Here is a 12,586-nt window from a genome sequence, read left to right on the forward strand (position 1 = left end):
AAGCTCTCTGCCATTTGTCATGAGGACTATTTACCTGACGTACTGCCAAAGCGTATTTTATTCCTAGGAGACCACCGTGTCTCACTTCCCACTGTTCCTGTGTAAGCAGCTTCAGGAGAACATCCACAGTTTTATGAACTCCAGTCTCATTCATATGTTTCAATACTACTCCCAAAGTCTGAGCACAAGTCTCACGTACTGGTGCTACCACCTAGGATAAAGTAAATGATAAAACAGATAGTTCTGTATGAAATTTGACTTAGAAACCAATGAGTAGAGTCAGATGACCAAAACTGCTACACAAACAAGGTGAAATTTATGTATCGGCTACTTTGTAATAAGCATCTGTGAGCAGTTACAACAGGCACATGCAGTAGCACTGTACAAAGCATAGCTGATATCCTGCAATATTATCTCCTGCAGAAGCCTGATCTACCTGTTCACTGGGAGACAACTTACTTCATCTGAAACAAAGTCTCCAAATCTGTCTAATGCAAACACACAAAGAAGTCTAATAACCAAGTCTTCTAGCCACTCCTGATGCTGCTGAATCATCTGTAAAAAGAGAAAAATTGAACACCTTGACTATTTATTCATAAGGGATTTGTGACATGCTTGCTTTAGCTGAAGTTTATATAAAACATATGACAACATATGTTTAAATTGACTGAATATAGTCATCTTGCACAGTCAAAGCAAAATAGCACTAATTCAGCTCACCTGGCTTGTTAAAAACATCATAATTTTATTTTTTTTTGTTAAAACACACACAGTACTTTTATCAAGAGGCTAGAGAGCACCTTGTAAGGTGTATATATATAGACATATAATTTTATCCCTACACAGCACGAAAAGGTAAGGTCATTCAGATAATCTATACCAATGTCAACACATCCTAGGCAAATCAATTAATATGTGTTTGAAGAATATTTACAAATAAACATAAACTACAAAGCAGTGATTCACTGTGGGAGAGCCAGTAAGAGGAATTTGCTCTTCAGCCATGTCTCCCCCAGATTTAACAAAAGCTATTTAGACCAAGCTTGTGTCGAAGCCCTGGCCTCTTAATTAGAGACCAAATAGCTCTAACTCTGAATCTCAGAGCAGAAGTACCATAAAAGCAACTGCTCGGGAATCATCTTTCTCATCTCCACTGTTTGCCTACTAGATCACCAAATGATAGTTTTCCCTTGAAAACTATCATTTTAATGAACAAAACTTTCATCATATTATGGATTTCATATTCCCACACATGTCAAAGAATTATAGCCTGCATACAGCATACACGGCAGGCTTTGAAGCTAGCCTGGAGTACACATGCTCTTTCCATAAATAGTTAGGAAACTGTTTAAAGTATCTTATCATTGCAGCATATGTTATTATTACCCTGCAATCTCCACAGAACAAATACTACTCCATATGGAAGCAAGGACAGCAGCTTCTGCCTTCCCTATATACAAAGTATGCTGAAGTAGCTTGATTTACATTTGATAAATGTATACCCTCATTCCTCAACACTAAACCACAAGCTCTCCCAGCTGTTTTTACAGCAGGGAAGTCAGTATGAATCTGGATGAGATTCACTATTAGTAAACAAATTACTGTCAGAATATTTTTAAAAAGTGTCTTCCTTTTAAAGTAGACTACTGAAATACTTTTTCCTCATAGTAACAAAGCAAGCAGATCGATAGACTTCCATTACTATTTAAGTGAATAGAATTAGACGGTCCGAGACACTTCACTAGAGTTACATAATCAACTTGTCAATTCTTTTTCAGCACACCCTTACCATGACCCGAAAATAGTATTTTCTACTATGGAAGCTAGTGTTTAACAGCTTTACACAGTCTACATATTAATGGCTGCTTATACAGTAGTACTGTTTTTCGCACAGGCCTTTTAAAAAGAATATAGTGATTTCCATCCAGATTATTTTGAGCAGACAAATCTCATGGTTTATATTCCCACAGATCACCCATCTCCTGCAAAGCTTAAGTATTTTAAGAAGTCTGTTTTCTAAACTTCATTTAAGTAACATGTTAAGTCTACATGACTGGAAACTTACCTCTTCTAAAGAGCTATCTCCCATTTTACCGCCACTTTTACCATGAGCTTTAAGTATCTCTCTCAGTCCAGTACCTGCACCATGTCGAACCTAGAAAAGTGAAATAAAAAGTCAATTTTTAAAATATTTAGGAACAGAGGATAAAAAACACACTGGGTAACTGAAACAATACTACTTCATTCTTAATAGAGACGTTTCAAGTACTGCAGAGTTAGTGGTACTTAGACTTGTAGAAGAGAGTAGTATTTTATTAGATCAAATCCTACACTTAAATACTAATCTGTCCAAAACCAACCTGTTTTTTCCTAAATATTTGCCAGCTTATGGACAGAAGGAATTAAAAATTGCTTCTATTTTCTAACACAGAAGATATTATTATCATATTTGCAGTAATGTAGTCAACAGTTTTCATTTAGTTTTACCACACCATTTTATAAGACACTAGTTTTCAGAGAAAGAATGACTAGAAGATATTACTGTTTTTACTAAGTTTATAAGCTAAAGAAAAGCAATGTTCTTATTTCTTAAACACTCTATATTTCACTTTATATCTTATATTTAAACTTCTGTACAACACTTCATATTTATTGAACAAAGTTTGGATCCTTACTGAATATTTGGGGTCTGCAAAACAAATTTCTGAAAATTACTATCTGCATAGCTTACAAACCTGCCTTGCTTGGCTAAATATTAAAAAAATAACTGAACAAGTGATATGGGAAAGCAAATTATAGCCAAATGTATGTTCCCACCAAACATGAACAGCTGAACACAGTAGGAAGAGTTTTGGAAATGACAGAAGACCAGTAGAAAGATATGCTACAGACACACCTGTTTCTGGTATTTTTGACACATAACTGGACTAGTAATTGGCTAATCAAGTAAAGCCCACTCAGTAGATACACAGAAAGTTACAAAAGCATAGTGTTCAACTGGGTTTTCATTGAGAGGCTTTTACATAAGTTAGAGCATAAGTTAACAATTTTTTTTTAGTAGGACACTTCATATACATGCTTGTTGCTAGCAGAAAATTATTATATTTAATTTCATGATAGTAGCAACTAGATCAGAGTAGTTGGTAGGTCCTCCCTTAATCAGAATATCTTAGATGAAATGCAAGCATACACATCCCTGTAAGTACAGCTCAGTGGCTGCTGGTGAAAGCTATAAGCAAGCCAATAAAAACCAGGCAGATAGCTTAGTCTTAAAATCCTAACTGTTCATAATACACCAATCATTTGTTTATTTGGTCCAAGATTGCTTATGAGCTAGTTTTCACAAGCCAAAAGACAAAGACTTTGCTAGTTAACTCCTCAGCTTCTGCAAACACAAAACAGCAAGACATACAAATATATAAAGGAAATACCAGTAGCAGGATTCATCTTGCCTGACTTCAGCTGCCTATAAGGTAGGCAAGCAGTCTGAACTAGTCATCCAGATTGCCTCTAGACATTGCAAGAAGATGCCAGAGGGCCATTTTATAAACATGTATTTTGAGGTAGCTTAACCTGTTTTTCACCCAGAACATGCCATAATAATGATTCTGTATTGATCTACTTCCTTAATTAAGAAGTGTGCACCCTATATCAAATGTAGTAAGCAAGCTATGAGAATGTCTGCATTCCAGAAGACAGGTGGACTTTGGCTTCAACTGCAAACAGCCTGCTTTCAAATAAGGTGAGGCTTATTAGCTCAGATGCAGTGATATGTCACACAAATATAATTATCCTTTTCCTGATCCCAGAATAATTGGATCCATACGATCCATACACACATTGGCTACATATGATCTATTTCTGTGTTTCCGAGTTTGAGGTCAGTATGGGCAGAGCCAGCTTGCTATCACTGAAACTGTGCTATGGATATACCTAAGTATGTTCCAGTTGGTGTTAACATTTAATCTTTCAAAAGATCAACTTTTTTATTAAAACACAGAAGTTAGTTGACAACAGTTATTTCCACCTTCTGCTCAAGGAAGAGACACCACTGTCAGATACTTCATATTTGCTTGGAACTGATATCAAAGTTTGTGGAAAATAGTATAAAGATCGAATAAAAGGGTGAGCAGAAGTGGTTTTGAATCTTGAAAATAAGTTGTCTAGGCAAACAAATACATAGTTTTTGTAGTTGGTATTTACTATCAATCTAAAAAAGTTAAAAGTTCATTTTTATAAATCAAGAGAACAACTAATGATTTGTAGCCTACCCCCTGTTACCAAGGCATTGATTCCTCCCCCATTTTCTACCAGCTTAGCATTAGACAAACATGCTGCTGTTGCCAGCAGCAGACTCACACAATATTCCTAAAACTCTTGATGAATCCAAGCCTGTTTTAATTGCTTAATCTTTTTGACCATAGATTCTTGTGTTTTTATTTTGTTTGGATTTCAATACTTCCAGAATTCTCACTTACAATCACTGCTTTCTATATCTTTCCCACTCTCCACTTGAGTACACATTACACATCTGTTTTCATCTCCCCTTTAAATGATACTTAAAAAACACTCAAGTTCTCTAAAAGCACATTTGTCTTTGTTATGTAATCTGTATTTATGACTGATGTAATTTTTGGTATCTAGCAAAATGATCTTAAGTCCTATGCATACATTTTTTTGTGCTTTTGTTGAAGCCTTTTTTTTTTAATCTATAGTTACACCTTACATACTGCACATCTTACCTCCCAAGAAGGGTTAAAGAGATCATTGCACACCTCTTCACAAAAGCTTTCCAGAGGCCATTCATTTGCCTAAAAATTTATAAAAAATAATTAAGTACAAGACTAAGAGAAAGAGATCAGGCAAACACTTCTTACATTGTATGCTACTTCGACATGTGAAGATAACAAAAACCTTCAAAAGCTTAAGTATTTTCCTTTGTTACTGGACAGAATTGAAAAACGACAAGAACAACCCACAACCAAACAACCTTCTTCCACACTTCAGAAACTTTTCTGATTGGCACTGGATCTTTTAAAAAGCTTATTAAGTTTGTCTGCTAGTAGTGTAACCTCTCTCTATGGTAATTAATTTTGATGTTCTGGAATTCAACCTCCCCTTAGGAACCATGCTAAGGCAGAAAATGGAGCAACTGAGCAAAATCCTCCCCAGTGATTCTTTAAATTCATGAACTTCGCCTTTAAAGAACACAACAGGCAAGTCTCAGTTTGAAATTACACCATATAATCAAATTGGGTCATTTAATCCAGTAATAAACACCACCCTTTTCAAAACACATTCCACATTTTTAAAAATCAGAAGCATATCTACTATCCCAAAGTTTCCTACAAGGAAACTGATACAGCTGTGGAAAGGAGATTATGACAGCAACATTAGTAAGTTCACACCATCACAAACACAAAACTTTTGAAAGTCTAGCAACCAGAAGCTTTTCAGCTTGCAGTTACCGTTAATCTCTCAAATTCACTTTCCAATCACCGTAATTTCCAAACATTACTGAGCTATGTTTGGAAATACCTTATTTTTGCAGAATAGAGTCTAATCAAAATAAAGTCTCTTCAAATAAACTTCTATGTACCACTTGCATTTTGATATAGCATTTCTAACAATTTTTCATCTTTTCAGTCTATTGAAACAAATCCAAGTTTTTCTAAGACTAAAGAAACTGTTTTAAATCTTCAACTACTAAAGATAGAACTTAATTCTAAATTAAGCCTAATTAAAGTAAGGCAAAGATTAAATAAAGTGTACATGAACATTTAGATCAAATTATTTATGGCTCAGTGTAATCCTATCATCTAAGTGTTTAGCACAGTTTTACAGTTTAATACCCAGGTCTGACACCCGCAATCCACCTACTCAGGTTCATTTGGGTCATAAACTACTACCAATGGATTAAACGTGTTTTCTTCCTCAATGGTACACACAGTTTGAAGTCCATTTGCTTCACTATATATAAAAGTAAACTGGCAATGGCATTCTTTACTCCATTTCTCTTAATGCTTAAATGAATAAAGACTTTGAGAGCGTAAAGGAGTTTTGTTTTACATTACTCTGATAAAAAACTGAATGACCATTCGTGCTAACAGCAGAACAATACATCATACCTCTTCTGGAGCATTTTCTACCAATGTTTTTGAGTCTGTGGCAGGCTGGTTGATGACAACATTTGCAACTTTTCTTCTCTTTTCTTCTGGTTCCCCATCAGTGCTATCATTGCTGAAAAAGAACAAGTATAAGTTTATGAACTGAAACTGTGCTTTAGGAGCAGTAATCACTTCTACGACTGAAGTCTCAGATACAATAAAGTACGGCAAGAATACAAAACAAAGGTTTAACACTGTGAAATATACAAAATAGGTAACTTTACATGTAAAAATTTCAGTGATGAGACAGCAGAATGCTGTCCCAAATTGGCAAGCCTTCTCAGTCTTTTCCAAGAAATACAGAAATTCTTAAATAAAAAATCAAGGAACGATAATTTTGTTTACTGCTTATTATTGTACCTACTGTGTTTATAACATGTCACTATAAATCACAGTGAGGAACACAGCATACATCAGAAAGTTCTATCTTTAATTTTTAGTTATCATCTACTTAAATCCTGCACTTCTATGCGCTATTCTCAAGCCATATTTAATAATGGGACAAATCACAATTATTAACTGTAGCATGCCATTATTTCAAGATCACTCTGAAACTAGGTCCTTAACAAAGCTCTACTGGGAGTAAGTATGGCACACAAGTGTTTTACCATCAGCACAATTAGCACGTAGAAAATTAAGAAGCAAAGACTGTAGGAAGTTTTTCAACAGATAAATCACAATCCCAGCTTAACTGAAACAAAACCAAACCAGTTCACTGTTATACCTCTTCTCGTTAGCTTCCACTGCATCTCTGGATCTTTGCTTTGCAAAGAGCTTAGCCATTCTTTTGGCTTTATTCTTTTGTCTACTGCTCATACCAGCTCGAAATTCTGAGTCAATTAACTCAGCAGCCTGAAGAGTCTGAAAGAGAAGTCATTCATTGTCAATTCTTCTTACGATGAAGGTCTTGAAAAATCCTCAAGCCCACATTGCTCTTAACTTTCCCAAACCTCCATCATTTCAAACTCAAGAGCAGCAGTTTAACATCAAATAACACTAACATGCAACTATGGGATTTAAGAATTCAGAAAGCCAAATTAGACATTGATCATCATACTTAAAATGTAAAGATTATAACTGCAGAAGCACAAACTTAGTGGACTTGACAGAGTTAGGCTTATGGTTGGACTCAAGGATCTTAAAAGTTCTTTTCCAACCTAAATGATTCTATGAAATAAAGCAAACCCACTGTATTATTCCTTGCAGTCAAACAGCACAAGGTTTTACCTACAGGTTGTTTGTTTACTAGTGAAACTGCAGAAGGTGAATAGTCCAGATCTTCATCATTGAACAGATCTTCAGTATTCATCCCAATTGCAGCACCCATATCTAAGCCAAGTTTCTTTTGTAACAGTTTCCTCTGTCGTGCTATCCTCTCTTTAGGATCAATTTCACCTTTAAAAAAAGTTTTAGAAAAAGGGAAGACGTGTCAAATTTCCAGCCAGATGTATTATTGAAGATTTGCTCAATTAAATAACATAAGAAAGCCAAAAGTTACAGAATTAAATTGTACTTGGCTAATACATCAATACAAACTTTTAAATCAAATCACATTGATCCCTAGCTCCCATGAAATTCATTAAATTACACTTGATCTACAGAAGTAAAAAACAAAGTTTTCCCCAAATTTTTAGGACAGTGCACTTTGAAAGGAGTGAATTAGCACAGTAAAAAAATAAATCCAGCAACTGATTCAAGAACTAGCACTTTTTTATTGAGCGCATGCATCCTTGTGGGAGCTGTTGATTTTGGCAGCCTGGATTTTTCGGATTTTGGTTTTGCTTTTTTTTTGTTTGTTTGTTTGGTTTGTTTTTTGGAGGGTTGGGTTTTTGTTTGTTTGTTTTAAAGGTTTCTTTTCCGCCTAAATTTTATCTTCTGTTGGGAAATACAGACCTAAGAAATAACAACCACCAATAAAACCCCTCAAATGATATTCAATCCAATATCCTGTATTAAGCTAGGTTGACTCTGAACCTGTTTTCTTCAGAAACATACTTCTTTGTAAAATGCACTAGACTCAGACGTCTCCTTTCCTTCTGCCCAAACTAACTCCTGATGGCAATGTAGATTGAAGCATAAGCACGATTTTCCTAGGGTGCTAGAGTCTGTTAATCTTTTCCTCAAGCGTCACGTGTCAAACAAGGCTCATTTAGGCAGTTACTAGAAGCTACCTCAAGAATGTTGTGAAGCTTCAACACTTTAATTACTGAACACCTAGACTTTGGGAGCACCCACATTTACAACAATAATAGAAGATTTTAGTGCCTGAGTAGAATAAACCCTCCAAGTAAACCAAAATTTGCAGCTTGTAGGGCTGTCAGTCTTCACTCCCTTTTTACATGTAGGGTGTGGAAACCAGTCAGGAGACTGGGCTTATTTTTGTCAAATATCTGCACGTAAACTTGTAAGTAGGTGACCAATATTGGCAGAATTTTGGGGTATACACCAGGTTGAGTAGTAATTAGTAATTAATTATATCTATACCAATAAGCTTTTTTTGTTTTTAAATTACATTTAACTGACAAGCAGAGAAATACAAACAACTTCCATTCTCTAGAAAATACTTTTCTTTTCACAAGTTCATCTTAGGAAAAAGTGTCAAAGACTGCTAATTCCAAAGATTATTTAACTTGTTTTAGAGCCATTCATGTTGTCTACTTACTTGAAAAGGAAAGCTGCTATTGAATACAGAAGAGAAAGCAGCCTTTGTACATATCCCCACCAGTTAAAAAACCCATCAACTAAAGCCATTTTTAGTTTCATTTTCTTATTTTTGATACTATTCTTTAATTTAGTTTTAGTCATAAAATTATTTACATGCAATCATACAACACTAGGATACATATCAGACTTCTATGAACTCAAGTGTCCTATTTCATCTATTTGATTCCTGCACAAGTAGGGTTTCATTAGAAGAGATTAAACTTATACAACACCTTATTAACCTAGTATAAAAGATGGCAAGCAATAAAATAGCAGTGAGGCTTAACAGACAGGATATTGCTTAAGTGTCAGGAGCCGTAAGTTCTGTTCCTTGCTGAACTAGTGATCTGTGTACACTGCACAGAACGCATTGCATGTGGGGAACAAGTGAATCAGGGCTATGCAGTCAGAGCAGATTCTTATCTATAGCATCATTTCATTTGGTGCAGAAACTAGAAGATGGATTAGAGCAGGAAAGCACAGTAATAGCAACAAATCCCCACCAACTTAGATTAAAATAATACAATGTCACTATACTGATATAAACCAACTCTCTTGGTTAAAAAGTTGCAGAAAGATATCAGGCAAGTCACTTGAAACAAAAGACATCACACAGGCACTGATATTTGACCTCCAACTTTAACAGTTTTATCACAGTGTTTTTCACACAGTCTTTCTATATTTGAAACCTTCAAGCTTTTAAATAAGCCACATCCTACTACTATATTGATGAACAATGTTTTAATGAAGAATAAGTAGTGATAGTTCTTGCACATCTTAAAAAAAGTCTACAGAAGCCTTTAATATTGGTTTTTCCACTCTCTCCTTCAGGTTTCCTCTCTCCTCTTCCCCCTGTACACATACGAGTTCTGATAAAAGAAAAAACAAAGAAACAACAGATACCCCCTAAAAAACTCATTTAACTTGAGAAAGGTAACACAAACCAGTTATGTTGGGGAATATTTTCTTCCATTATTTCCTAGCATTCTGAGATACCATGGATGACTAGACTCATAATACTGCCACAACAAACCTTTTCAAATCCTAAGGTTTTTTTGTCTGCAAGTAAAATACCAAGATATACCTGATTTATCATCTTGGACTTCAAACTCCGCACCAGCAGATCCAAGAAGAGATGCACCATGTTTTAACAACCGACATATATCAAATCTGTCAAAACGCAACCGATCTGTTGAAGGTGAATCTTCCATAGGACTTTCTGAGCCTGGTTCTACATAGGGCATTGAAAATAATATTAAGGACAACGTGAGGAAATTTTTGTTCAAAGTTCTTGCAAAAGATTACATGAAAGAAAAAAGAAGAAATAATTTCTCTCCTCCAAAGGAATCAGACATACAGCGTTTTGATTCACAAAGTGTAAAGGTTCAATTTCACAAAGACAGGCTGAAAAAGCTCACTTAACACACCTAATTGAGTAGAAAAAAATTTTAACATTTTTCCCTTCATAAATTTAGCTTTATAAGATCTTGGGACACTGACATACCACTGTGTCTTCTCTGTATGCATATGGCCAACTTGTAGTTTGAGCTGTACATGGCTCACAAATAGTTCAAACAAGTATCATGCCAACACTGTATCATATGACCAACAGCCGAGCTCCTCTGCTATGGAAGCTGAAGAGCAGTCTTAACAGGTATGGGAGAAAGTCAGCTACTGAGGGCTGCTGAAGACTAGTTATCAGCTCTTCTCAAATCCAGTTGCAGGTATGGTGCAGTTCAATACTGATACAGAAGAGATTTGTTCCTGACAAGGTGTTTTATTTCCTGGTTATGAATTCACTTCTTAAGTATTCCCTCCCCTCAACACTCAAAGATTAGTGTGTTTTGTGGCTCCTAGTCATGTGCGGCTTAGTATCCAAAAATATCAGCCATTCCTACATAATCCAGCATGCTCACATCCTGAATTACAACCAGCAGTATAAATACAATTGCTGTCTACAACAAATACAGCATTTAGTTTGGTGTGTTTCATCCCACACTCACACTTATAAAAGCTTGTTCATTTACAGCAGAATGAGCCTAAGTGCACGCAGAACACTGTACAAAATAAACACCACCTACATTTCTTCACACATAAAGAAAAAGTTAACATTTCATTACACATATACAAAAAGAGAAGTGATTTATAGCAAGCCTAAGAACCTAAACGTAACCAGACCACCGTAAAACATGTATTTGACTACTACATCAAACAATTTAACTGAAATAAAAGAAATAAACATCTGCCTAGCCAGTTTAGCCCTGTTAAATGGTACCTATGTCTCAAACACAAGTAATTACCTTTTCAGTTTCATGTCTGATAGGCAGATATGCAAGAATTGGACAATGCATGAAACTCATCATTCAAAACAGCTGCTGTACTTGAACACTGACAGGTTGCCCAATTTCCATGTACAAAAGGAACGCTGTAACTAATTCTTAGAACTAGACTGGTGAAATTAACTTCTATCCTTGGTAAGATAGTAGAGTCTATAAATGAAGTTATTAAGTATATGGATAAATATGATTCACTGGAAAAGAGTCAGAATGGCTCCTGAAAAACAACCCCTCTCGTTAACCTGATTATCAATGTCCTTAAAGAGCTCCAACAAGTGGATAGAGGGAATCCAGTGGACATAATATATTCAAAAGCTTTTGGCAAGGTTTCATATAAAAAAATTGAAGGAACTAAGTTACCACAGCATTAGGGAAAACATCCTTTTACAGACTGAAAGCTGGTTAAAGACATAAAAGTTAGCTTGAGTCCTCCAGGGATCAGTGTTGCAACCAATTCTATCAGTCTTTAGCAATGGGAAGGAGATTTCACTACACACTCTCCTCCAAGCTCTTTTGGGTAACCAAAGTCACAATAGCACTAAGGAATCCAAGAAGGACTCTCAGAACAGACTAATAGGCAAAGAGGCAGATAAGGTGCAAAATGAGTACTAAACCATCTCTACACAATACTGAATTCAGAACTGGCAGTTAACATTCAATAAAAAAAAAAAAATCTCAGAAGCACTTCTGACAGTTTTCTGTATTCACCAGCTTACTGGGTAATGACAGCCAAAACAGCCAACTAAGTACCAGGCATCATCAGGAAGGACACTGAAAACATGCCACTATGTATAAATATCAGTACTCTAGAGATGCAGGTACACTGTGTGCAGTTCTATGCATCTCAAGAAGGACACAAGTAAGAAAAAGCACAGAGAAGGACAAATAAAGTTATCTAAAAGACAAAGCAGCTGTCTTGTGAGGAAAGACTGAACAGACAGCAACTATTCTATCTGGAGAGAAGAAAGTTGTTGGAGGAGACCAATTATGATTGTTTACAAAAATCATAAAGGCACTGGATAAGGCAAATGCAGAACTTGCTTGTCAAATTCTATAGCAACAGAACCAGGAGCCACTGAATTAAACAGATATGAGATCACCTCAAAGCAGACATCAGTTTTGTTTGGTTTGGTTGGTTGGTTGTTTTTTTTTTTTTTTTTAACAGCTAGTGAATTTCTGGAACCTGTGCCAGGTAAGCTTCTGAACATAGACAGTGACAACAGGTTTAGACAAAATCACTGACAGTAGGTCCCCAAGTTGACAATAAAAGCAACTCTAACGTGATAATTTCATATGCAAAGTGAGTACAAACAGAATAGACTTCACCAAGCTGCCATCTCACCTTCCTCAGAAAGGTGCTTTGAGCAAGGGAAGAAAGAG

At 35.7% G+C, this 12,586-nt stretch overlaps 1 protein-coding gene across 1 annotated transcript in view; it reads right to left on the minus strand.

The window, feature by feature from the left end:
* Positions 1–12,586, minus strand: part of BTAF1 (BTAF1 RNA polymerase II, B-TFIID transcription factor-associated, 170kDa) — a gene marked incomplete at its 5' end in the record, with an annotated part of 37,326 nt that overhangs the window by 23,117 nt on the left and 1,623 nt on the right. The window contains 8 exons of the mRNA XM_010281972.1: positions 35–211; positions 460–555; positions 2,066–2,155; positions 4,743–4,811; positions 6,129–6,240; positions 6,892–7,028; positions 7,399–7,562; positions 9,955–10,101. Of these exons, the coding sequence (XP_010280274.1) occupies positions 35–211; positions 460–555; positions 2,066–2,155; positions 4,743–4,811; positions 6,129–6,240; positions 6,892–7,028; positions 7,399–7,562; positions 9,955–10,101 (992 nt within the window). The remainder of the gene's footprint in view (positions 1–34; positions 212–459; positions 556–2,065; positions 2,156–4,742; positions 4,812–6,128; positions 6,241–6,891; positions 7,029–7,398; positions 7,563–9,954; positions 10,102–12,586) is intronic.

Source organism: Phaethon lepturus, unplaced genomic scaffold (genome assembly GCF_000687285.1).
Source record: "Phaethon lepturus isolate BGI_N335 unplaced genomic scaffold, ASM68728v1 scaffold21292, whole genome shotgun sequence".
Lineage (NCBI taxonomy): Eukaryota > Metazoa > Chordata > Aves > Phaethontiformes > Phaethontidae > Phaethon > Phaethon lepturus.